The sequence below is a fragment of the Balaenoptera physalus genome, assembly GCF_965194825.1.
Source record: "Balaenoptera physalus genome assembly, chromosome: 15".
Lineage (NCBI taxonomy): Eukaryota > Metazoa > Chordata > Mammalia > Artiodactyla > Balaenopteridae > Balaenoptera > Balaenoptera physalus.
Window position 1 is genome coordinate 83144540 of NC_138894.1, and position 27859 is coordinate 83172398.

Below are 27859 nucleotides of genomic sequence, written 5' to 3' on the forward strand. Positions count from 1 at the left end.
TTGGTAACTCTTATATCAACTTTGTCCATTAACATATTTTCTTAAATAAGCTGAATTACAATTATTTTGAATGAAACAGTTTCTTGTCAAAGGACACAATATTGTGACTCTTCCTATAATTTAATCTCATGCTCTTAAAATTAAAAATTTAAGTTCAGGTTAAACAGAAAGGCTTTAATCAAGAATGTTGTGGGAGAGGGAATAAAACAAAATTACATAAATTCAGATAAAATAATGATGAGGGTACATTAATATATGCACTTGAAAAGAAAATATAACCTACAGATGCAAACCCAGAAACAGTAAAAAATCTAAAATATAAACTGTAAAGGGAAGAAATGAAAAATGAACACATCAAAGGCAGTAAATATTGTATGAAACATATATTGTTATTGCTCAACATTTTTGAAAGCACCTGACATACAGCAAGTATTATTTTCCAAACTTATTTGAGCACACAATCAGTTATAATATATCACAAAGAAATGGTGTTATAGGAGGAATAAATGAGAGCTCATGTGCAAGAACTAGGGAAAGGTATTTAAAGAGAGACAAATTTTCAAGAGTGTGACCATCAGTAGCTTGAACTAATCATGTCTTAAGTTTAACCAGTTGACTGGAATCCCCTGGCTTAGATAATTGATTTTTTTCTTGAGTCCAGTATAGGGAGCCCGTGATCCGGTGCCAACAAACATATCTTAGGGATGTAGTTGGTGCTGAAAAAGATACACATTCATTTGAAAACAAACATATTATCTGAATGGGATCGGGCTTAAGTTTGGGAAGGATTTCTCAGGGAGACCTGATGTGTGCGTTTGGCTAGGCGCAATTGGCCAAGGAAGCAGGAACATCATAGGATATATAAAATGGCCTTGGAAGCACACAGGAATAGTGGGACTGAAAAAAGTATATTGGCTTGCTTAAAGTGGGGGCACCAAAGTAAAAACATTTTAAGAACGAAGGAAGATCTGATTTTAGCTTGGGTTTAGATTTAATAGGAAAGGCACTAGGACCATCGTCAATTTTCGAGTATGCTGGGTGAGGCAAGAGACTCGGGTCAAAGGATTTGAATGTTATTTGCCTGAGATGGGGAAAGACTCTAGGTGGGGAAATTAGCTACCGCTGCATAAAGTACACACTAGATTATACAAATCAACAGTCGTAGCCGCAAATATGGTAAAAGGTAAAACCAGAGACAAATTAAAAAAAACAGATGAGACTGAATATTTCATAGGAGTTTCTGCGCTATGTCTAAAATTGTGGTGATCTGTAACTCTCCAAGCATTCAGAAAGGACAAGGAGAACTGAAGAAAGAAATAAGGTAGAAAAAGAATACAGTGGACCACAGGCAAGAAAATACCAAACACCTCAAGTACTTAAAAATGGGAGGCTATGCCCCAATGGCAATTATATGCTGTAACAGCCCACAGCTCACACATATTTTTTTTCTCTTTTTAAAAATTAAAAAAAAATTGAAGTGTAGGTAATTTACAATGTTGTGTTAGTTTCAAGTGTACACACTTATTCTTTTTATAAGGACCCTTGGGCTGCAGTAACAGCTTAAACAAATTGTTAAAAAGTACTAAAACAAACAGAATTAACAAAATCTCCCACCCCCAAATTGCTCCAGGGGGCTCTCCCATCCCCAAAGGCACAAAGGAAGGTTTGCACGCTCTGAAAATGCACGTTTGTACCTTCCTTTGGCCAACGGCGCCAGTCTACCAAATACAGTAAATAACTTTTCCCTTTCACAATATTGGGACTTCGGGGCTTACGGAACACCTTATCTTTAAGACCTCATTTGAATGGGCGCCCTTACTGACTTGGTACTGACACCTCAGTCGAGTTCCGCCGCGACCGTCCGAGGTGTGGCCGGTCCTCGAAGCCCGCCCAGTCGGAGGGCAGCTGAGGCTACGAGCCAGGGCGCTGGGCAGAAAACCCCAGAAGCAAAGCGACCACGTCCTGCCCGCGACAGCGGGGCTAGTAGCCCCGCGACGTCCGCGCAGGCGTACGACGCCCGGCGAGACGAGGACGACGCCGGAAGTGTCCCTCGGCGCCCCGGATGCGACTCGGCGGCGGCGGTTGCCAGGGCGACCGGAGCTTCCAAGAGCCGCGGGTACTAGCGATTGGCGGCTTAGAAGAAGTTTCCTGTGCCGGGCTTTATCTGCTGGCGTCGTCCTCTCGGGGTTCCCAGAATGTTCTTTTACTTGAGCAAGAAAGTGAGTTTCCCGGGGTTCGCCCTCGCTCCTCCTCTGGTCTCTTGACCTGCGGGCGATTCCCGCATCCTACCGGAAAGGCCATGAGTGGTGATCCCGGCTTCGACATTCCTCCGCCCACCTTCCTGCATGGTCCAGCCTCGAACCTCCGCCTGATGGTCTCCCAGACCCAAATAGTCCTTGGCGGAGACAGCAGCCCTCTCGCATGATTCTTTCCCATTCCTGCCCCTGGTTAGGTCCTTTTGGGGGGCCTGCAGGGCTGATCACTTCGTGCTTCCCTATCTTTCCTCCTTCACCTGTTGCTTATCCAGGTGATTTAAACTCTTTGGATCATCACAGGCCTCTGGGCAGGAGAAAAGTAATAAAAATGTAGCCAAAGTGTATGCAGAAAGGGAATATGAATTGATGATATAGATTTATACTTCCGTTATCCCTACCCCCTTTTATTTATTTTTTTAAAAAAATATTTATTTATTTATTTGGCTGCGCAGGGGCTCAGTTGCAGCACGTGGGATCTTCATTGATGCCTGCGGGATCTTTTGGTTGCGGCATGCAGGATCTTTAGTTGTGGCATGTGGGATCTAGTTCCTTGACCAGGGATTGAACTCAGGCCCCCTGAATTGGGAGCGGGGAGTCTTAACCACTGGATCACCAGGGCAGTCCCCCTCCCCCCTTTTAAAAATCCCTCAGGTCACTCCCCATTGGTTTCGTTTGCAGTCACTGCCCTTCTCTTTGTGGGCAGTTCTTTCTCTCTTTCCCAAATGGGCCCAGGGCAGTTCAGGAGACTATGCTCATTTTCATAACGGCTCACATTTCTGCAAGGCTGGCCGTTTTTCTTCTTCAGCCTTCGTTTCCTGTAGACTCATTCCCAACCCCTTGGTGAAAAACTGTGAGAGTGGATGTGGTTGCTTTTCAGATTGCCATTCCCAATAATGTGAAGCTGAAATGTATATCTTGGAACAAGGACCAAGGATTCATAGCATGTGGTGGTGAAGATGGATTACTGAAGGTTTTGAAATTAGAGACACAGACAGGTAAATGAATGCAAGGCCAAATGTTTGAACTTGATGGAAAATCATTTGGTCAGAGAGATTTGCTCATGTTATTTGTCAGTATGCAATTCTAATTCTTTCAAAAGGAAAAAGAACAAAAACCCAAACATTTTGGGGTGTTCTTCTAGGTATTTTTGTAACAAAGTTCAGAAAATATTGAATGTAAACATCAGATGGCTTTTGCTGAAATTATTGATGGCAAATGAAGATGAATGAAGAATGAAAACTAAGTCATTATGTTGTTTTATGCTATGTGTATTGGTTGTGCTATATTAGTAGGAGTCTAAAATAAATAAAATAAAATAAAAATGATGTGAATCAGCATTTCAGTAAGGTCACAAAAATCTCACGTTTTGGTAGATTATTTACAGGCCTATGTTGTCCTTTCCACTTTTCAGATGTGTTAATAATTATGCACCTAGTTCCCAAGAACAGAAAATGGGATTTAAAAAAACATTTTTAGTAATAAGTCTCTTGTGTTTTACAGCTTGATTTCTCTTTTCCTAGTTCTCTGGAATCACAGCAAACAGTTTCACATTTCTTTATTATCTAGTGTTGCTCTAGGTCGGAGAGGTAGACAATTCCCAATCTAAATTGGAGATTTAGATAAGGAGATTGGAGTTGGAATCTCAGCTCTGCCATAAGACTTCTGAATGTCTTTCAGCAAGTTGCTGAGTATATTTGGGTTTTAGTTCAGTCTTTTGTAAAATGAAGGGTTGAACTAAATTACATTTTGGATTCCTTACAGCATTGCTTCTCAAGCTTTATCAGGCATAAGAATCATCTGAAGAGTTTGTTAAAACAGATTTCTGGACTCAAGCCCCAGGATAGATCTGGAATTTGGTCTGAGAATTTGCATTTCTAGTGATGCTGGTGTTGCTGATTCCCAGACCGCACTTTGAGTAACACTGCTTTACAGCTTTGAAGTGGTAGTTATAAATATTTATTGAGCACTTTCTATGTCTGGGGTGTTTAATCTTCACTATCTAATTTGACTTCACAATAATCTTGAGAGGTAGGTGTTCCAGATGAGAAAACTAGGTGCTGATCAGTTAATAACTTGCCCGAGGTCACACAGGAAATAAGTGACACAGCTAAGATTTGAAGTAATAGGAATAGAAAAGAACTTTATTTGAGCCAAACTGAGGACTATAGCTGGGGAGGCAGCCTCTCAGACAGCTCTGAGGAACTATTTCGAAGAAGACGGTTTTCACCATGGTTTTATCTCTTGTCAGAGCAAAGAACATCAAACACGACAGGGGTGCATTCCTTCAAGGAATATATTTGCTTCCTACACAGCAAGTCAGTATGGCTTTGGCACCTGGGAAGGGAGCCTTATCATCGAAGGAGTACTAGCATTGAGGTCCCAGGGAGGGAGGCATTGATCTCTGTCTCCAGAATGGACATTCTTTACTTCTGGACAATGCACACTTTTCTTTAATGGTTAAAGCACATATACAAGATATGTGTGATAGGCTACAAAACAGACTGTTCTAATTAGCATAAAGTTTAAGCTAAATAATATGTAAGCCAGAATGACTTCCCCATACCTCAATATGTGAAAATTTCTTCCATCAAAACTTAGTTTGTTTCACTTTCAAAGCCTCGTTTTTACCCACTATGTGGAGGGCTCATGGCAGCCTAAGCAAAGAGAGAATAATTGTTTTGATGTGCTAGATTAACTATATGAAATAAAAGGCAAACTTGGAAGGTAGATACTTATGTACCAATCAGAGTTTGGCTTCTGATGTTTAGTAATTTAATCTCTCAACACTTTAGTTTTCTTAACTGTGTTAAAAGAAAATTTTTGTCTCTGTTATATTTCTCAAATATATATAAGCATATGTACATATACATATTTTTTTCCTTAAAATATGTAGGAAGTTTTAGTTACGTTAAGAAATGCATTTATTATGTTTAATATTGAAGGCTTTTCAAGAAAAAAATTACTTCATTTCCTGTTCTGCACTTTTAAAAAAAAATATATATATATGCTTTTTTAATTGGTATTTTATTTATTTATTTATTTGGTTGCACCAGGTCTTAGTTGCAGCAGGCGGGCTTCTTAGTTGTGGCTCGCAGGCTCTTTAGTTGTGGTTCACCGGGTCCTTAGTTGCAGCACACGGGCTCCTTAGTTGTGGCATGCGAACTCTTTGTTGCGGCATGCATGTGGGATCTACTTCCCTGACCAGGGATCAAACCCTGGCCCCCTGCACTGGGAACACATAGTCTTATCCACCGCGCCACCAGGGAAGTCCCTGTTCTGCATTTTTGATGAAGTGTGGTTAGAGTATTCTTTGAAATTAGTGAGCAAGATGGAAAATAGTTTCTTGAGAGGCTTGGAATATGGAGTAAATTATTTGTTTTGGAACTTAATGAGTGTAAATCATGTTGAAAGAGATAAATATGAGGAATATTGTTGGGTGATTCTTAAAAGGTCAGTCTATTGTATTTAATAATAATAGTTGTGATGCAACAGATCCCTTCAGTAACAATCACCAGATATTGCATGCCGAGTACATTTGAAGCACTACGTTGCATCCCCTGTGGTGGCATTCCCAGTTTTCACTCTCTTGCCTTAGAAGGAAAGGAACTAGAATCAGCGTTTGCCCCAGCTTCTTACATCAGGTTAAGATGGGGAGGCAGCATCCTTCTTCTCTCACAGGCCAACTTCCACGGGTTTTGCTGGAGCCCACCTCCTCTCACCTTCTCAGGGACCTCATCACTTTTTTATCCTCTCTCTATCCTTGGAGTATCAGTCTGCTTTCTCCCTCTTTTTTCTCCCTCACCAATGACTTTCATTTTCCAAATCTCATGGATGGCTTTTTTGGGTTCTTATCAGCATTTGACCTTTCCTTCTGTCTTGAACCATTATTTTTCAAGACAAAAGGAGAATAGAAATGTTTTAAATTATTGTTATATTTATACATATTGCTTTCCCCTCCTTTCCTTTCTGGTAAGTTCTCAGTCTCTTTACTAGATTCTCCTCTAACTGTTCGAATTCCTGAGAAGTTGGTTCTGGACTCTCTTCGTTTTACATTCTCTTTAGACTTGTTCTTTCATTCCCTTGGCTTTAAATGCCATCTATGGGGTGACGATTCCTAAATATATATCTGTAGCCCAGTTCTGATTTTTCAGACTTGGACATCTCCGCAAGAATCTTTCACAGGCATCTCATACTTACTTTGTCTAAAACTGAACTCTTGACCTTCTCCCATATATCTTCTTTCATTTCTCTCCATTTCAATAAATATCTTAAATTTCACCCATTTGCTCAAGCTAGAAGCCCCCTTCATCCCCCTTAACATCACCTTCATCAACAACCCTATGCTTCTATCTCCAAAGAGTATCTGAATCCATCCTTTTCCTTTGTCCCGTGCTACCTCTCTAGTCCCAGCCACTATCAGCTCTCACCTAGATTGTTGTGAGAATCAGCTTCCCTCCCTTCATTGTTTCTTGCCTCTTTCTAGTCTATTCTTCACACTCCAGCTACTGTGATCTTAAAAAAAAAAAAGGAACCAGATCATATTATTTCCCTGCTAAAAGTCTCTAAAGGGCTGCCAGCCTGGGCCAGAGTTGCTTGTGGTGGGGTTTGAGGGTGATGGCCCTGACTAGAGATGGCATCTCTTGCTCTTCCTGCCACTGCTGCAGAGGGTGCAGTCTCCTCATCTTCATTAGAGGAGGTATCACCCTAAAGCAAACATTCGGGTCAGAGGAAAAGTGTTCCAATACCATACAAGCCAACTGTAGCCACCTGCGTAGTCCTTCAGGAACCGCAGGCAGTGGGAGTGCCTCAGCCTTCCGACGTGCCCACGTAGCGAGACTTTGGACGTGCGAAGCTTCTTGCCTTTGTTCTAGAGATGTTCACAATCCACACCAACTCCGTACCTAAAGAATGTGCTGAAAACCCAAGCTCCAGAAATATCAGGTCAGGTGTCCATAGCTGTACCCATGGATGTGCACATGGTCACTGGTAGCCAATCACGCAGAGAAGCAAGGCAGTCAGGTGATCCTGCCAGGGAGTCTGGAGAACCCGTAGCAGCTCCTTCTCAGAATCCCACCCTCTCTTCAAGTGTTACCGAAATGTCTTCCATATATTTTGATCCTGCTTGTCAAACTTACTATGCAGCACATAACAGGAATTTCTCTTGGAATTGGGCTGCTAACAACTTTTTTTTTTTTTTTTTTTTTAATATTCTGGTCCTTTGTTTTTTGTTTTTCAATAAATAATGAATTCACTTGGATTCTCCACAATGCCAACAAACACAATTTGTTTTCCATTAAATTTTTATTTATTTATTTATTTATGGCTGTGTTGGGTCTTCGTTTCTGTGTGAGGGCTTTCTCTAGCTGCGGCAAGAGGGGGCCACTCTTCATCGCAGTGCGCGGGCCTCTCACTATCGCAGCCTCTCTTGTTGCGGAGCACAGGCTCCAGACGCGCAGGCTCAGTAATTGTGGCTCACGGACCCAGTTGCTCCGCGGCACGTGGGATCTTCCCAGACCAGGTCTCGAACCCGTGTCCCCTGCATTGGCAGGCAGATTCTCAACCACTGCGCCACCAGGGAAGCCCTGCTAACAACTTTTATGTATGCAAATAAAAGCTAACCAGTTTTATGGGTGCAAAATGTAAAAACTGATATTTATGAACATCAGCCAGGTTTTCGTAAGATAAAGGTGCTCAGAGATTTAGTGCGCTTGGTTACTGGTGTTCTGAGCAGGGTCTTCTGTTCCCCTTTGTGGTATCTCTCATTCTCAGTCACTTTATGACAGTTTAATCTTTTTAAATCCTTTGGACTTTTTGAGCTTCTGGGAGATACTTTGGAGGGTTGGAATTACTGATTTCATTCCGAAATCCCTCTTCAGGGGTTTCAAATGCCTTCTTTTATTGGTGCCTCCTTTCATCATGCCTTTTAAATCCAAGGGTTATTGGTAGTGCTTTTAGAAGCACATACAATGCCAGTTTGGTTTGTTTATTGGCCATGGGGAGTTTAATGTAACTCAGTGGAGTCTTGGGATCTTTGTGGCTTTACTCCACCTCATTGAAAACTTTTGACTTTTTTTTTTTTGGACATCAGAACTTTCAGGTAGGTTTTGCAGATATTTTCTGCATGATCAAGTTCTGGAGTTGCTGCCGGCAAAAGACAGTGTTCAGATGTGGATGCTGTTTGTTCACCATGTCAAGTAGAATTTCAAAAACTTATTGTCATCTGTCAGAATATATTTTGTCAAGAGTCCTGTACTTTGTGGTTTAACAAAGAGAAAACATACCCGCTATGCAGAATTGTGAATTCAGACCATGTAAACAAATGGAAAGATGGAACTACTTCATCACACTTTCAAATATGTTAGGTCCTGCAAACCCTTGGAATCACATATCACTAATTTTACTTGGTTACAGTGACTCTGACTATAGGCCTTAGAATGGATTTTCAGTGCTATAAGTTAAGAATGTTTGTATCAAATTTTTTTTTAGAAGAGTAGAATAAGGCTTAAGTGTGTAGTACAATCTTTAAAAGAGTCAATGAGTGAAAGAACCCTCTGTTAAAAAAATAATGTTCAACCTAACATGTATGTCAAGTTGATTCTATCCTAATTGTTTGACAGATGATTGTGATGTTATATATGTGTATTATTGTTAATGTTACCAAGACAGTAACTGGATAATTAGAACTAATGGTTTTAGAGGAACTCAGGTATTTTTTTTTTCCTGAGATTGTTTTCAGAATAAAGAATATTTTTCATAATTTTTTAAGATACATGTTATCTGAAAGGAGAATTTTCTTCAGCATCAACTTTTATAATTCTCACTCTCACAAATTCTTAAGATTTTCATAAATTTATATTTTTAAATGAATGTTTTATTTTAGGTTAAGATTTTCTAAGTGAAGATTAATTTACTGAGATGACATTTTATATTATTGTATTATTGTATTCTTCTCTATAGTATGATTAGTAATCAAGGAGAATAAGTCACTTTAAATAAAAAACTGTCCTTAAAGGCTTACATTGCACTTTGGATAAAATCTAAAATTTTTATCACTTCCTGCAAAGACTTTATAATTTTTTCTGTGCCTATCACTTCTGCCTTATCTTATGCCATTCTCCACTAATTCAACCACATAGGCCTTCTTTCAGTTTGCCGAAGGCTCTATACTTCTACCCAGGGGCTTTTGCACTTGCTGTTTCCTAGCCTGGAATACTTTCCCCCCTACCTGGCTTGGCTTTTCCCAGTTTCTCCTTCAGTCTCAGTTTAGATATCATTTCTTCAGAAATCCTTCCCTGGTTCTCCCTTCAATCTAAATTAATCCCCTTCTGTTACTGTCTCCTATTATGCCTTTACTTTCCCAGTTTATAATTTCATATATATGCATATATATTTTTGTGGGTGTGTGTGTATTTAATATCTGTCCCCTCAATAGACTACAAGCTCTCTGAGGGCAGAGGGCTTTTGTTCATCATTTATTTTCAGAGTCTTCCACAGTGCATACAAGAGTGTAGGCATTCAATAAATATTTGTTGAATGAATGAATGAATGAATATAAGATTCTGCAAAATCTAGTAAAAACTAGTTTCCAAAGTCTTTGCTTTTTGATCCCTCTTACACTTTAGAATTCTCAATCTATATGTCATAAATACTTCTATTTGTTATCTTTTGGGAAGGAATAAGTAGCAATAATAATTACTAATATATTTAGTATACTGAATAAACAATGTTCTTTTATACATTTTGCTTTATTTTGCCAGAATAACATCTTTGCAAGGGGGTAGGTGTTATTGTCCATGTTGAGAAAAACAGATCAGGATAAGGCATGCTTAAAAAAATCTAATATTATCCAGGAATAGGAACTCCTTTCAAAAAAAGCAAGAAATGTCAAAATCTTATAATCTGTCACTTTCATATATTTTCCGTGGTATTTTTTGTTTTTGTTTTTGTTCTAGATGATGCAAAATTGAGGGGTCTTGCAGCCCCTAGTAACCTTTCTATGAATCAGACTCTTGAAGGTCATAGTGGTGAGTCATGTAAATTTTTAAATCATATTTGAATAGTATTATCTTTAGGTATTTAGAAACCATCTACTTAATGCAAAAATGTCATCATTTTAAATGATGGTAATATTTAAAGTAATCCTTTCTATTTAGCCATAATTAACACAGCCTAGAATCATTCAACAACTTTCACATGATTAAATAACATCTTCAATAGATATGAAAAAAAGTAGCTGTAATTTTAAATATTAAAAATACTGTTATCTGTCTACGGATAGGATATAATCCTTTTTTAGAGTCTGTTTTATGGTCCCAGATAAAAGTAGACTAAAGAGACCTGACAACTGAATGTACTAGATGATCCTTGACTGGATCTTGAAATGAGAAAAACAAGTATCTATAAAGGACATTATTTGGACAATTGATAAAACTTAAATGTGGACTGTGGGTTGGAGATAATACTGTATCAGTGTTAAAATTTCTAATTTGTAAAATAGTTTTGAAAGAGAATGTCCTTGTTCTTAGGAAATATACAATAAAGTACTTAAGGATTAAAAAAACTTAAAAAAACACATTTGTTCCTATAACCCAGAGATTTAAGAGCTGCTCAAGAGTGTGTTACTACTAGAATGGAAAACAAGGTGTGGGGCAGGGGGAGAGATTAGGGGACATATTAATGACAAACAAATACCACCTCCCCAAAAAAACAAGTACTTAGTATGATGTCCTTTGGGCATAATAATCTTGGGGAGTCAGGCAAATTGGGTAAATCTTACTTACATTTGTTTCGGTCATCAGATATACGGCAGCTCTTGCAGCTGATCATAATTGGTACCTTAGCTGGCATGAAATAGGAATAAACATGAAAATTAGTATTATGCATTATTGTAGAAATGAGTGATAATAGTAACTGCATCCTATGAACATTTATGAGTAATATTAAAGACTGTTAATTGCTGTTTGTTGCCCAGGAACAGTATTGATTTTAACATGCTCTTGGTGTTTATTATAAAAATATAAATTTGAAATTAATTGTAGCTTTTTTTTAGTTTCTAAATTGTCTTATAATTTTTTAGGTTCTGTTCAAGTTGTAACATGGAATGAACAATATCAGAAGTTGACTACCAGTGATCAAAATGGTCTTATCATTGTTTGGATGTTATATAAAGGTATCTTAGGAGAGCTTATTTAATCTTTCCCAAATTGGAGTCTGGATTACAGTATTTGAATGGGGAAATAACATCTTTGAAGTAGTCCCTTTTTAACTGGCAGTAGCTCACAGGGGTGATATTTCTGGGTTTATGGCTTCCTACTTTTCCCTTTAACCGTATTTCTTTTGAGCTGTGACCTTGCATTAAGAAAGTGAATTATGTGACTGTTGGTTATCTTCAGACTGAACTTAGGCTCTTGGCAGAATCGTTTCTGCTTGAGATAGCTCTTTTTTTCAGGTTTCCAGCAAGATTAGTTTCTCTGTGGTCAGTGGCTGGAGTTAGTTCAGCAGATAAAAACACATTTATGAAGATGTCAAAAGCAATAATTAATTTCCTTTAATGAGTCAGTTAGCTTCCTTTTCCTTCTTGGATATAGATTTTATCTCAGCTCTGACTACTGGCTCACAATTTGTGTCTTTTGCCCACAAGAGAGAACAAGAGAGGGATTAATTTAGGTGCATCACTATTACCAGAAAAATAACTCATAAAACACGTTCTCTTGGGGCCTGTAGCCATCATCTTTAAGTGAAAAGGGTACCTTAGTTTATGTGTGTTGTTTTAAAAACATTTACGGTGTATACCTTTTAAAAATTCTTAATTAAAACATGGTGTAGTACACAAACTCATTTATTTATTTTTAAAGTTTATGTCTATGTATATGTGTGTAGTGAGTAGAATGTGAAAATATAGGAGATTAAACTTTGTCTTTTTCCAAAGTAGGTCCTCTCTGAGCCTCAGGCTTGATGGATAATACCCTGCTCTGACTAGTTATTCCATGTTACATGATTACTTGCTTGGCTTCAGGCCAGAATTCCCTGTACCAGAATGTAGTAAAGCCTTTTAAAAAACAAAAAGAAAACAGAATAGCCCTGTGATTTGCCTCACATTTGGTTACACCTTGAGACAAGTCACATCTCACTCCAACCGCATGTACAAGAACGTTTTTGTCACTCAGCATTAGTGATGTGATATCACTAATGTGATATGAACTGTTTAAAAATTTTTTCAAGCAGTCTTAGAGCTTTTACATAATATGCTTGTATTTAATATGCCTATAATTAATCATTGGAGAGTTTGTGCATACTTATGAAGTAATTGTGGTTATTTTGTTCTTTCCTTGGTTATTATCTGAGGTGTACTCAAGTGGGAAAAGTCAGACTTTGAGAAAAATCAGTTGTTTCGGCCTTCAGAAGCAAATGAAGTTTTGTTTTTTAATTGACAGAAAAAAAGGAAGAAAGAAAGAAAGCGAGAAAGAGAGAGAGAAAAATAAAAGATGGGCATTTATTGTGTTTTCTGTGATAATCTTTGGAGCAATTATTAGTCAAGGCCTAAGTTATTTTTTCATCTTGTTCTGTTGGATTTGAAGATTTCATAGTTTAATGTCTCAGGTTGTAGAAAGCTTTGCAGTTATTTATCCCACAGTGTATTTTATGGAATGTTTCAACTCTGAAGTACCATTTATTAGATGTGAAAGTTTTGACTTATCATTTGTTTTTCTTTGTGAAAACAGGCTCTTGGTATGAGGAGATGATCAACAATAGAAATAAATCAGTGGTTCGAAGCATGAGCTGGAATGCTGATGGACAGAAGATCTGCATTGTATACGAGGATGGGGCTGTGATAGTTGGTTCAGTGGATGGTAATGCATTTTTGCACCCAGAGCTAAGATCAAGATTTAGCTGACATTTTTAATCTTTAGAGATTTAAATTAATTATCATATGTTAGCATTCTGACAGAAAAATAAACATTAAAAGAGAAAATAGTTACTGTACAATTTGATGACATTTAAGAGTTACTTATTTTTAAGTATATTCAAGTAAAAAATCTATTTAAATTTTTTTTTCTACAGTAGGACTGGAAAAAAATGAATTAATTTCTCAGAATTATTTTAAATATGTCTACCTAATTATATGATTTATCTTTACACTTGTTAGACTGTATTGTAAATATGTAGATTTTAGTTTCAAAAAGTATATAGAGATCTATCACTTTTTAAAAATTGAGATAAAATTGACATATAACATTAGTTTCAGGTGTACAACATAATGATTCAGTATTTTTATATATTGTGAAATGATCTAGTCTTTTTTAATAGAACTGAGCATATCATTGTTGTGTTTTGTAGCCTTAAAACCTATGTCTTTAAAATTCTAGTTCGTAGATAACACTGGGCCTTCTGAGAGTCTGTACCTTTGTTTTAGTGTGAAGTTCTCTCTATTAAAGAAAGAATTTATTTAAAAAATTTTTTTGGTATAAAAAAATTCTGTTTCTGAGAGTCTGCAAAGTGACAGCTGTAGTTCTAGGCACTAGGTACAACAAAAAAATATTCCAGATCTAGATCAGGAGAGATGGATAAGTAACCAAGCAATTACAATGCGTTGTGATAGGTACTAAGACAGGGAAAAGACAGCAACATGTAGAAGAATTATGTAACCCAGACGTAGAGGGACCAGGGAAGGCATCCTAAAGGAAATGATATCTGTGCTGAGGCATTAGCCACAAAGAAGGTTGGTGTGTAGAATGTCCTAGGCCTAAGAGATAGCATTTGAGGAGGTCCAGAGGAGTTGAACTTAGCCATGTTTTGGGATATTGAAACAATTTTGAGAATCAGTATAGTATAATACTAAAGGAAGAAGAGCTGTATGTGATGAAATTAGAAAGATTAGCAGAGGCCAGATCATGCAGATTATAAGTTATACAAGGAGTTTGGACTTAACTCTAAGAGCATTGGGAAGCCAATGAAAGGTTATTTTTGTTTTGTTTTGTTTTTTGTCCAATGAAAGGTTTTAAGAATGGGAGCAATGTGGTCAGATTTGTTCTTTAGGAACATCTTTATGTTTGCAATATGAAGAAAGGAGAAAGGGAAGAAAGATGGGGGCAGGTGTACCAGTTAGGAAATTACTGTGGTAATTCAGGTGATAGATGATGGTGGATGGTAGCCTGAACCAGGGTGATGACAAAGAGGATGGAAGTAAGTAGACGTATTCTAGAGATACTTAGATAGTAGAACAGATAGGACCTTGTTATTGATTGGGTTGGGGATGAGAGGATGGAAGTGTCTAGAGTGATATCCAGGTTCTTAGCTTTGCCACTGGATGGATGGTGGTACCTTTCATTGAAATAAGGGATGTGGGAAAAGACTGGTTTTGAGGGGAGATTTCAGTTTTCAACATGTTGATTTTGTCATCCCATAGAACATCCAAATAAATATGTCTAGACCACAGTCAGATATATACGCCTGCAGCTTAGAAATATCTGGGTTGAAGGCATAATTTTGGGAATCACCAGCATAGGGATGGTAATTTAAACCATTGGAATAGATGAAAAACCCAGGGACCATCTGTAGAGTGAGAAGCAGCACATTTAATGGATGGATAGGAGAAGAGAATTCCATAAAGGATACTGAAAAGTAGCAGTCTTGGAGATGTCATAGAAACCAAGAAGGAAGGAAGAGGTGGGACTGCTTGGCTGCTCTTTGTTTCCCAATGACTTTCATTTTCTACCTGAAATTTAAGTTTTCCCATGGTCTTGAGAGAAGCCTTCCTTCCCCCCTCCCCGCCCTGACCCCCACAGTGGACTTAGGTGTGATCTTGCCTCTTGCCCTGTAGGTGTGATCTTGTAGTTGAATGGCCCAGGCTGGTACCTGCGAATACTACAGGAAGCATGGACTTCATTAAGGTTACATGCTTCAGATACGTAACTCAGGAGTGTCAATTTTCACTTAAAAGATAGCCTACTTTACCACTGTCCAGACTATTCATATCATACCTATATGCCAAATAGGCAAGGATTAGAGATGTAGGTGGAATATTTAGGTATTCTCTATCTCCAGCGTTATTGGTAAGAGGGGAATCAGGTTGAATTGGAGCATGTTACTTGTAAGATTCAGTCAGCAAATATTTATGGAACACCTATCCTGTGCAAGCTTTTCTGAGAGGATGTAATTAGGGAATAAATTAATGGATAGTTACATGATTGTTGGCAATAGTCTATCACCTAAAATTTGAGTGATATATTATAAAATAAATTTGTTTTATCCTAAAAAAATAAAATAAAATAAAAATTAAAAAGACGGGATGGGGTGGGAGGGAGGCTCAAGAGAGAGGGGATATATGTACACATATAGCTGATTTACTTTGTTCTACAGCAGAAACTAACACAACATTGTAAAGCAATTAGACTCCAATAAAAAAGTAAAAACATGAAATAAATAATTTAAGTACTTAAAAAAAAAGGAAAGAAAAAGAAAAAAAGCATCCATTGGATTTATCAAGAGGCCATTAGTGACCTCCACGAAGGCAGTTTCACCTTCCCCACAGTGGAGTTATGGGGCAGAAACCAGACTGTGTTGGGTTGAGGGTTGAGTGCGAGGTGAGGAAGTAAAGATTACAGTGTGGATAACTCTTTCAAGAAGTTTGGCTGGGAAAGGAATGGTAGAAATAGGGCGGTAGTTAGAAGGGATCTTAAGGTTGAAGGAAGTGTTTTTTGTTTGTTTGTTTTTATCTGAGGTGGTAGTTTCGAAGAGGAATAGATCTGAGTATGTTTAAATGCTTATAAGAAAGGGCCTGGAGAGAAGAGTTTAAAGAGAAAGAGAAGGGGAGTTCCCTGGCGGTCCAGTGGTTAGGACCAGGCGCTTTCACTGCCAGGCCCGGATTCGATCCCTGGTCGGGGAAGTAAGATCCCACAAGCCGCGCTGCGAGGCCAAAAAAAACCAAAACCAAAACCAAAAAAATACAGAGAGAGAGAGAAAATGTGAATAATCAGTAGAGGGAGACCTTTGCAAAGCTCAGAAGGGATTAGATCAGAGAATAGGTAGAGGGATTAGCTTTAGATTGGTGTCTGGTTGGGGACATACCTCTTCCTTTGTATTAGGGGGCAAAGCAGAAAGGATAAGTGTGGATTCAGTTATGTTCTGAATGTTTGAAAGTGGGAATGGGGGATTTCTTTATTGAAAGCTTTTATTTTCTTTCCAAAGTAAAAGATGAATTCATCTGCTATTTGGGAATGAGGTCCTGAGTGAGAATTTAGAAGAGAAGGGAGAAAGTTGGAAACAGCTGCTATTTCAAATGCTTAGTGTGTGTTTGGCACATAGTAGGTGCTCAGTAAATATTTAATGACTGAATAAATTGAACAAATGCATGAATACTGTGAAGAATGTGAGAGCTCTTTAGGGAAACAAAGATTTCTAGAACAGTTGTTAGAGAATCATGACCTTGAACTTTTAAGGAAATAATTATGTTTTATGTTTGTTCTAGGGAATCGCATTTGGGGAAAAGACCTGAAGGGTATACAGTTATGTCATGTAGCATGGTCTGCAGATAGTAAAATCTTACTTTTTGGAATGGCAAATGGAGAAATACACATTTATGATAATCAAGGGAATTTTATAGTAAGTACATATATTCCTTACTTTTATTTACACAACATTGTATGATTATTTTATATATCATTCATATACGTATACACATTCATTTATTATGATAGCTTGTGGAACCAAGAAAGTCTTCAATTCAGGTTTTTTTTTCCAGTTGTCTAAAAATTCATTTTATTAAAAAAAACCTTCTGGGTTGCTTCAAGGTAAATTAATATTCTTAGTTCTGATTTCCTGGTAGCTGGGAAGGACAGGCTTTTCAATACAAGGCTTCAGTGTATTGAAGCTGAGGGATGATGGGTAGGATGATGTGCAGTTTGATCTTTGTGTCTTCTAATACCTGAAGCCAAAGGGGACATGAGATACCAAAGATATTTTTGTAGCAAGGTATTAGATTATAAAAAGGATGGAAGATTTAAACAGTAAGGGACAAAAATCAGGTCCTGGAAAGAAGGCAAAATAGAATAGGCTTAGGTAGCAGAATCTCAAGAAAAACTCTAGCTTTGTAAGATCTAGCTATGATAGATCTCTGATCTTACTTATGGGGAGGTTTTATTTTTAGTGAGGGTTAAGACGTCACATGAACCCACTCGTTGGTGGAAGTGATAGTAACCAACTTTTACATGACACTTTGCTATTTTCAGAGTAATTTTGTATACCTTTGATCATTTGAGTCTCATAAAAACTCTATGAGCTTTTTTGAAATCCTCATTTTACAAATGGGGAAAACTGAAACTCAGGTGAAGTGATTTGTCCATGGTTGGTAAAGCAGTACGTGATGGAGCTCGTATTCAAAACCAGATTTTTAAATCCTATTTTCAGTGTCTTTCCATAATACTGTATTCATACTAATCCCTGTTTTAAAATATAAAATACTAACTAACTGATTTTATTTAGATGAAAATGAAACTGAATTGTTTGGTGAATGTCACTGGAGCAATCAGTATTGCTGGAATTCACTGGTACCACGGCACAGAAGGCTATGTGGAGCCACATTGCCCCTGCCTTGCGATTTGTTTTGACAATGGCAGATGCCAAATAATGAGACATGAGAATGACCAAAGTATGTAATTTTTCTTTTTTTAATGTGGAGAATTAAAAAAAATTTTAAAATTATTCTTAAGATTATAAAGTTCTCTAGGCTAAATATTTTACCACAATTCCTTTTTTTTTGTTGACTAGATCCTGTTTTAATTGATAGTGGCATGTATGTAGTAAGTATCCAGTGGAACCACACTGGCAGCGTGTTAGCTGTGGCAGGCTCCCAGAAGGCCATCACTCAGGACAAAGATGTAAACACTGTGCAGTTTTATACTCCATTTGGTGAGGTAAACGTATTAAAGGTTTTGTCTTTCTTTCTTTCCATTTAAATATGCAGTGAATAAAGTAGGGGAAAGAAGAATGGAGGAAGGGGTATAAACTTGTCACATTTTTTAAAATGGACATTTTAAGTAAAAATGATGAACTATCAGGTGTATGTCTTTGAATAATATCCTTATATTATAAGCCTTCATTTTATTGTGGAATTTATTTTATAATCTTTACATTTAGAAGACCAGATGTTTCATGTAAGAAATCATTAGGGAGTAGTTATTGAGAGTATTTTCTCTGTGATCTGAATATGCATCTCTCTACAGCTGTTTTTTGAGTTGTTTTTAGTGTAATTTAGCTGTTTCAGATTAATTTTGGGGGGTTTTAATATGATAAATTAAATGTGCTGTCTATCCTTTTCCCAAACTTCTAATTGTTTCAATTTGTTGTGGAATAATAGATTATTTTAAAAAAATCTCTTTATAATTAATCTTAGGTGATGCTACATTAAAATATAAACATTTTTTCATAAATACATATGGTATCCTTCTCAATAGTATTATTAATAAATTTAATTTTTGAAGAGAATTTTCTTGAAGCAGCAGTAGAAAATATAAAATAGGAGAATTAATATGTTGTGCATTTTAAAGAATTTAGAAAATGAGAACTTATTAGTAACTAAGCTTAATAAATTTTTACCTATTTTATTTTCTAACTTTAGACTATATTCAGTCTCTTGGATATCCTGTTGATTTTTATAAATTCACCTTAGACTTCAATAATATTTATTTTTGGCTACACAAAAACCTATACCAGTTGTTTCACTATGTTAATATTTTTAAATATATATATATATATATATATATATTTTTTTTTTTTTTTAATTTATTTATGGCTGTGTTGGGTCTTCGTTTCTGTGCGAGGGCTTTCTCTAGTTGTGGCAAGTGGGGCCACTCTTCATCGCGGTGCGCGGGCCTCTCACTATTGCGGCCTCTCCCGTTGCAGAGCACAGGCTCCAGACGCGCAGGCTCAGTAATTGCGGCTCACGGGCCCAGTTGCTCCGCGGCATGTGGGATCTTCCCAGACCAGGGCACGAACCCATGTCCCCTGCACTGGCAGGCAGATTCTCAACCACTGCACCACCAGGGAAGCCCTAAATATATTTTAATAAATTCTGTAAGGGTAAGTAATGGTGTCAGCTGATGCTGAAAGTTACCCAGCAGAATGTGCTCTGGAGAGTATGTAGTCTCTGTACTTTGTCAACTAATAATAATATTTCTGGTAGATGTAAAAGCTAAGAAAAAACAAAAGTATAGTTCTCAAGGTTCCTAAATAATTAAAAATCTGAATTCTGGTTATCTCAATGTTTATAGCTTTCTTTTAAATTCATGTTCTTTATTCGTTATCTTTGTTTGTTGCCATTGGTTTATTTATCATTATATTATCTCATCAGCTTATTTTTGTTAGTTCAGTCTTCTCCAAGTATAAAAACATGCATTCAAAGGCCTATTTGCTTTATCTTGCAAATCAACTGTTATGTGTTAAATTGAAAACTGTAAGTGGTTTTTGGTATAGTTGTAATTAAAAGTATCTAGCATAGGTCCTCGGGGTATTTAGTCATAGTACTTTTTGAATGAGTGAATATATGGGGTATTTATTTTTGGATCTATGTTATTAGAAAGAACTTGGGAGGAAATTAACTAAAGATTTAAACTTAAGGAAAACCTCAGGGAAGAATTTACTTTTGGTTCTGAGGGCTGGGGTCTTCTAGTTTTCTCGGTGTGGTCTTAGCCATGGGAGGAGATGACAGAGCATGGGGTTTGTCGGCTGGTTGACCTGGCTTTGGCTTTGAATTCCGTTTCTACAGTGTGGTTTCACTTAGAGAAGTTATTTAACCTCTGAGACTCGGTTAACTTATTTCCTGAAATAAAGGTAACACCTCATGGCACTGTTGTAAAAATCAAAGGAGGTAACTCTGGAGACATGCCTACAGTGTTCTTTCCCTGCTGCTGCCACCGCCTGGCGTGTTTCTCAGAGTTAGAAGATGGCCTTATTCTCCTCCTAGTATGGGTTGTCAGTACCAAGAGTGATGTTGTGAGACCCTGCTTTTTCCTTCTGGTTTCGTACAGGCAGCAGGACAGAGAGAGTGGACCCTCCTAGGTTACAACATTTTTTTTTTCCCCATTGGTTTCCCTGGCAAAATGGAGTTTAATATATTAAATTTGATTATAGAGCATATCTGCTTAAGAACGAGGGATACCAGTATAATTCATTAAAATTCTTGGGATTATACTGTTTTGTCAAATAAACAAAGATTAAAAATGTTTTCTTTCTTTGTCCACATTAAAAAAGTGTTTGTATTCATTTATTCATTTGCTAATTTAGCCATTAAATTTACTGTTAGTATATGAAGAAATTCATTTGAATGCATGATACATTTATTTACTTGATATTTTTTTGAGTACTTGTTTACCAAGGAATCTATTAAGGGATAGGGAAATAAATGTGAATATGATAAAGTTAGTGCTCTCATGTAGCTCACTGTCTAAATTCTCTGGAACCATAGAGGAAGGGAAGAAGGCAGGAAGTAATATTTAAGTTGTTTCTTGGCGGATGAATAGGAGTACTCCTGGAGGACAAGGAATAGTAGGATGAGGCAGTCTTGGGGAAAAGCAAAGGAGGATTTCAGGCAGAAGAGATATTATATGGGGCTTCCCTGGTAGCGCAGTGGTTGGGAATCTGCCTGCCAATGCGGGGGACACGGGTTCGAGCCCTGGCCTGGGAAGATCCCACGTGCCGCGGAGCAACTAGTCCCGTGCGCCACAACTACTGAGCCTGCGCGTCTGGAGCCTGTGCTCCGCAACAGGAGAGGCCGCGATAGTGAGAGGCCTGCGCACCGCGATGAAGAGTGGCCCCCGCTTGCCGCAACTAGAGGGGGCCCTCGCACAGAAACGAAGACCCAACACAGCCATAAATAAATAAACAAATAAATAAAATTAAGAAAAAAACAAGAGATATTATATGGGCCAAAGGAATGGAGGCACAGTAGTTCCCTCATGAGGAGAACACAGTAATTACAGCTAACTCGTTAAGGTATTGAGCCACAGAGTTTTGGGCAAGTGGGGAAAGGCACTGTATACTATTCTAGAGAATGTACTGGTGGGGAGCTATTGATTTTTAAAAATTATTAAACATTTTTTAAAAGCAGAGTAGGACATGATTAGATATGTGTTCTAGAATGATAATCATGGCAGTAGAGTGGAGATTGAATTGGAAGGGCAGGAATGAGAAAAGAGACAAAAGGTAAAAATTGCAGTTAGGAGGCTGTTACCATAGTTCAGTCAAGAAAGAAGGCAGTTGTAGTGAAGGATAGAAAGGAGTGAAAGCAAAACGCTTGGCATCTGGTTGGCTGTTGGGGGTGGGATGGGGCATGAACGAGAGGCAAGACTTAAGGATTGAGTTTATTACTCCAATATTTCATTGATTCTAAGAAGCACAATTCTTTACAACCCTAAATTGGGATGCATCTTAAAATCAAAGTTGTCCTATTTTTAGCTAGCAGTGTGTTCTTCTTTCCTAAGTTGTACATAAAAATAAAGATGCGTATTTAAATCTCTGGCATCTTAGATTTGATGAAATTTGATACTGAATTCTTTGGCTATAGTTTGTAAATTTCTCCTCTCATATGTTTGCTTTACGTTATAAAAATTGAAGGGAAATGATTTGAAGTCTGTAGCAACCTTTCATAAAGTAATTTTTGTACCACTTTTGATCTCTGTGAAGTGATTGGTGGTATTTTATTTAACTGTGATACTTTAGGTTAAATATAATTACTTTTTTCAGCATCTGGGTACTTTGAAGATTCCTGGAAAACAGATGTCTGCACTGTCTTGGGAAGGAGGTGGACTGAAAATTGCACTAGCTGTTGATTCTTTTATATATTTTGCAAATATTCGACCTGATTATAAGGTGAGTATTAAGAGCAGTTGTAAAAAAAAAGATGTTTTTTATGATATAATTTTGTTATAGCTGAAAGTATAATGTGTGTTTCTTGCATATATTCATAGCCACATTATTTTAGAAACCAGTTGAAAGGAGGCTTTTTCAGTGTGAAGACCTTAGAACTGGTAAATGTTCCTGGAATACTATATTTAATTAGTAAAATTACTCCAACAGTGTCAGGGTCTCAGCAGGAAACAGATTGGACAAAGGAGTAACTGAAGAGAGATTGATGAAGGGTTTATTACAGAGGGATGAGCAGAGTTAAGGGGGCCAGAAAGGGATGACAAAGCAAGCACCCAGAGACTAGCAACAGTGGGCAAGAGAAGGAAGTATTGTTCCTGGAACCCACCAGCACTGTGGCTACGCAAGAGGGGCTACCCCATAGGGGCACAGCCACTACTAGCTGGCCGGGCAGAGACAGCCTTGGGGAGTAAATAATTCAGCCCATCTCACCACCTGCTGGTGCCTTCTATTGGCCAAGTCCAACTGGAAAGCAGAAGGCAAGGTAGTCCTGGTAATGGATTTCATAGAAGTCAGCCTCCAGGGCACGGAGCAGGGCAGAGAAGGGCGGAGAATGGATCAGAAGGGGAAAATGGGACTAAGCAGCATAATGACTAATCAATATTTTACCTTAAATTTAACATTTGACCCATAACAAGCTGTGAAGTATGAGACTGAGCTGGTAAACTACTAAGGATAGTTGTTGTGAGAAGACTTATATATCTAATTTTTAAAGGTCAAGCACCTTGGAGAGATGACTGATTCTAGGGCTAGGGCAGGGAAAATGCAAGATAAGCCTGGAGCATCTTATAGTGCCAGAAAGTAAGGAAGTGCTCAAAAAACAAAAGGATGGGGTACGCCGAAGGGACAAGGGAGTCAGCCTGAAAGAGCTCGCAGTGGCCAAGGCTGGAACAATTGGAGCAACAAAATAAATGATGTAACGTTGGATTGTAACCCAAATTATACAATAAATGTCCATGAGTACAAACTGATATCAATAAATTATTTAAATAAACAAATGGGGGAGAAGAAACAAATCTTCCTTACAGAAGTATTCTAATTTACTAGACACCACCCTGCCAGGAGGTGGAGCAAAGTCTCCTACCTCGTTCCCCCAACTTGAGTGTGGGCTGCATTTAGTGACTTATTTCCAAAGAGCGGAGTATGGAAAAAAAGGGGAAAAAAAAGAAAGTGACTTTACAGTGGAGAAGCCTGGAGAACACCTTGTCCAGGTGATCGGGGTTAGCATCATCAGTGATGTCACATGGCTGTCACTACGCCCCGATGTGATGTGATGAGAAGAGGTCTTCACTTGTGGAGTGATCTTCCTAAAAACTGGTAACCCCAGTCTAAGCCTGAGAAAAACATCAGACTAACATGAATTGAGGCGCATTCTACATACTACCTGACCAGGACTCCTCAACACTGTCAAGGTCATCAGAAACCTGGAAAGACTGAGAAACCATCATAGCCCCGAGGAGGCTAAGGAGACAGGACGACTAAATATAATAATGTGTTCCAAAGGGGATTCTGGATTAGAAAAAGGATATTAGGGAAAAACAAATGAAGTCCGAATTGAGTTTGGAGTTCTGTTAATAGTAACGTATCAATGTTGGTTTCTTAGTTGTGACAAATGTACTGTGGTAATAATGTAAGATGTTAACAACAGGGGAGAATGAGTAAAGGGTATAGGGAACACTGTACTAGTTTTGCAACTTTTGTACAAATCTAAAATTATTTTAGAGTTAAAAAGTTTATTTTAGAAAGTAATCACAGTATTACTTTGAATAGTAAACACTGGAGACTTCCCTGGGGTCCAGTGGTTGGGACTCTGTGCTTCCACTGTGGCACGGCGTGGATTCGATCCCTGGTCAGGGAACTGGGATCTCACAGGCCCCACAGCACGGCCCCTCCCCCTGCAAAAAAGAAGAGTAAACATAGTGTTAATAATGTAGACACTGAATATTGATTTATTCAAAATCACATATAAATTTGTTGGGAGAGGGAAAGCTCTGAGTTCTGTAATCAAGCCACATGTGATATGGAAATCAATGCCAAAACAGTTACAGCTAAAATAGTTGTAAATGGCTACCCCAAGGAAATTAGGCAGGGGGGTCCTGCATTTTGTTTTTGTGTTAAATAAGCCTTGTAGAATTATTTGACTATAAACTATGTGCATATGTTACTCTGATAAAAACAAATATAAAAAAACGTGTATGGGAGAAAAAAGGCAAAGCCGCTATTTCTGAATTTTGGCTTCAGGACTCAGAATTGAACTTTGGCAGGGATCTCTCTTGCTGTTGTCCCCCAAGCTGAAGCTTAAATCTTACAAATTAAAATAAGGAAAGTTAAACCAAACTTATTTTTGTGGTACATTTTTTTAAAACTGTCTTTATTACTTTTAGATTTGTTATTTTAGTGAGAAAAGAGATTAAGTTGAACATTCAGTCCTTCCCTCTTCCATTTCTAAAGAATTTATTTTGTCAGCACCAATAAACCACGTATCTACAGTATTTCTAGAGGAAAAATATAAAAATATAATAATACGACTTTCCCAATGTTAATTGCTTGCTTTTTCTTTCTTTCTTTCTTTCTCTCTCTTTCTTTCTTTCTTTCTTTCCCCCTTCCTTCCTTCCTTGCTAACTTACTTCCTCCCTCCCTCCCTTCCTTCCTTGCTTCCTTTCTTCCTTCCTCTCTCTCTCTCTCTTCCCTCCCTCCTTCTGTTCCCTCCCTTTCCTTCTTCCTTTCTTCCTAGTGGGGATATTGCTCAAACACTGTAGTTTATGCTTATACCAGACCTGATCGTCCAGAGTACTGTGTTATCTTTTGGGATACAAAAAACAACGAGAAATATGTTAAGTATGTGAAGAGTCTAATTTCTATTACTACTTGTGGAGATTTCTGCATTTTGGCTACAAAAGCTGATGAAAATCATCCTCAGGTAGGTGTTCCTTGATATCTTAAAACTTAGATGGGTTAACTACTTGGTGGAATTGGGCTATAGTTCTCTGTCTTCTCAAGCATGGCCTCTGTACTGGCAGGTACAGCAAAGTATTGGGTCTATTGGCCATGTCTGTCTAGACCTCTGTTTGGAAAGTTATATGACTCCATTGGTTCTGTGTCCCCTGATTTTTTTCACCAGTTAGTTAATCCATCGGCAGTTTATATTGACCGGTACTGAAGCTTTTTGTCTCTGAAATATATTTAAAATACCACAATTCTTTTCCAATTTAAAATTCCATAAGTAGAAATGAATAACCAGATGTCTAGTACAAATGCTCAAGAAATTATGTAACAATGGCCATTTATAACAATTTGGGTAGCTTTGACATTCAGAAATGTACTTTTATGTGGAGTTATATTGCTTTAAAAGTCAATGTCTCATAGCATACAATAAATAATATAAATAATGCCCTTTAAAAAAGTCTGCTAACAATTTAAATATTTGCAGAAGTATGCAAATTTTTCAAAAAAGGACTACCAATGTCTTTGGCTGTGTTATAAATTATTTTATCCCATTAAAAAGTATAGAATTTTTAGTTTAAGGTGGCCATTTGAACAGCCACATTTGGCTCTGTTCTCTCCTGAAACTCACTGAAACAACAGGAAAGGTATTTTTTAAAAAGCTATAAGCCCATAGGGACCACAAAGGGAGAGGAAAGAGCAACATAATTTTGGAGTTTAGAGAGTAAGGAGATTAGTGGTAATTACCTTAGCAGACCCAAGAAAATGGAACGCTCAGCCATCAGTGGAGAAAGGAAAGAAGCAACGAGTTTACATCACAGAATCCCAGAAACACAGGCCTTGGTGGTGGTACCTGGTAGGAGAAAGAAGTGAACAGAAAAGCGATTTGGAAGTACCAGAGATTATGCAGGCAGGAGAATACTTTGGGAAAAAGAAAAAGGGGCATATAAAGGAGCAGATTTCTAGATCCCCTCCCCCTACTGAGCCTGTGGGCAGCTGCCCTTCTAACCACGAGGGAGACTGGTTTACCCTCCAGAGAGGATATAGAGTCCCTGCACTGAAGGGCACCAAGCACAGGGAAGGGTGGAGGAACTCTTGCTGAAAACAGGGCAGTTAAATTAATGTTACCGCAGTCTTCATTTCCCACTTTGTTCCAGAACAGATTTCATGGGATCAGGTATCATAATGGCATTTGACTTGTCAACCTCAATACTTTGGAGAATTGCTTTCAAAATTCTGAGGGAAAATGATTTCCCACCTTGAATTCCATACCTTAAGCAAACTATTCATTAAGTAGGAGGGTAGAAAAAAGACATTTTTAGATATACGAGATCACCAAAAATTTACCTTCTGAGCTTTCTTAACTTAGGAAGTTACTTCGGGATATGGTTTACCAAAACGAAGAATAAACTAAGAAAGAGGAAGAAACAAGGTAACCTGACAACAGTGGTGTGGAGTGGTACCCGCCGGCAGTTGTGCACATGCCTAGGGAGTGAGTCATCAAATGAGAGCCGCCCAGGTGGCTCCAAAAGAAATCCAAGATGAAATTAGTAGAATAGTTAATGCGGTTGACTTCCTGAGGGGGAGACATAGATAACTGGGAGACAACTGGGGACTTGAGTTAGTAATAAACACAGAGACAACTAAGCAAAGAGAAAAAAATAAAGGCAATTATCCATGCCAGGGAAAGCTTTAAAACATGCTTGAAAGGAAAATAAATCATGTTATATACTTGCCTAAGCTGTGAATAGCATTTAGAGTCAAAATGATATATTCACTAGATTTTTAAAAAAATTAAAATTGTTTAAAAATTGAACTATAATAACATTTTATAAATTTATTTATTTATTTATTTTTGGATGTGTTGGGTCTTAGTTTCTGTGCAAGGGCCTTCTCCAGTTGTGGCGAGCGGGGGCCACTCTTCATCGCGGTGCGCGGGCCTCTCACTGTCGCGGCCTCTCCTGTTGCGGAGCACAGGCTCCAGACGCGCAGGCTCAGTAGTTGTGGCGCACGGGCCTAGTTGCTCCGCGGCATGTGGGATCTTCCCGGACCGGGGCATGAACCCGTGTCCCCTGCATTGGCAGGCGGATTCCTAACCACTGCGCCACCAGGGAAGCCCTATAATAACATTTTAAAACTTAAATTCTGATTTAACAAGACTGCAGTGGAAAGATGGAGTGATGGGAGCGTGCCCCTGTGTCATGGGAGGCTGGGAAGGAGGGGTGAAAGTAATGGTTACATGACATCCGGAATGGAAACAAAACAGAACAAGAAGTAGCATTGTAAACATGTTACTTACATTTGTGGAGGTGAATAGCAAAAGAATGAATTACAGGAGCTGAAAGTAATTACTCTAGGGAACAAGAAATGGGAAGTTGGGGGACTTCTGTTTTTAGTAAGATGTCTCATTTGATTCTTTAAGCTATGAGCATGTGAATAATAAGTATGTAAAACATTTGTATTTTGTGGCAGTAAATAAGCTTGTTTCAAGTAGTGGAAGACTAAATTATGATATTTTACTGCAATTTTTATCATTTAGTTTACATTTATGAAATTAAGCAAGTTTTACTTGAGATACTGAGAAAAGAAAAAGTCTGTGTAAATAATACATTGAGAATTGGTTTATTTGAAATTATTATTCTAATCAGGAAAACATCTATGTAAAATATTATTCTTAGTACTAGATATAGAGAAGGTGACTAACAGCAAAAAAAATGAAATTATCATTAGAATAATCTGATGTA

At 37.9% G+C, this 27859-nt stretch overlaps 1 protein-coding gene and 1 pseudogene across 7 annotated transcripts in view; both read left to right on the forward strand.

Moving 5' to 3' along the window:
• The first annotated feature begins 2054 nt into the window (after positions 1–2054).
• WDR35 (WD repeat domain 35) overlaps positions 2055–27859 on the forward strand; it is a 65156-nt gene continuing 39351 nt past the window's right edge. For 4 of the 6 annotated variants that reach the window (XR_014254218.1, XM_082427434.1, XM_082427436.1 and 1 more), the window contains exons 1-9: positions 2055–2219; positions 10208–10279; positions 11332–11424; positions 12977–13105; positions 16723–16856; positions 17736–17901; positions 18021–18166; positions 21993–22118; positions 24907–25092. Coding sequence is in view for 5 of the 6 variants with exons in the window: in XM_082427434.1 (XP_082283560.1) it covers positions 2063–2219; positions 10208–10279; positions 11332–11424; positions 12977–13105; positions 16723–16856; positions 17736–17901; positions 18021–18166; positions 21993–22118; positions 24907–25092 (1209 nt within the window). In the remaining variant the exon portion in view is untranslated. Of the gene's footprint in view, positions 2220–3132; positions 3251–10207; positions 10280–11331; positions 11425–12976; positions 13106–16722; positions 16857–17735; positions 17902–18020; positions 18167–21992; positions 22119–24906; positions 25093–27859 lie in introns of all 6 variants that reach the window. The other 2 variants (XM_082427438.1, XM_082427435.1) reach the window with 1 other exon arrangement.
• On the forward strand, positions 7129–9123 carry LOC309643484 (E3 ubiquitin-protein ligase RNFT1 pseudogene; annotated as a pseudogene). The gene is made up of 2 exons: positions 7129–7196; positions 7943–9123. The product of its transcript is annotated as an E3 ubiquitin-protein ligase RNFT1 pseudogene (transcript).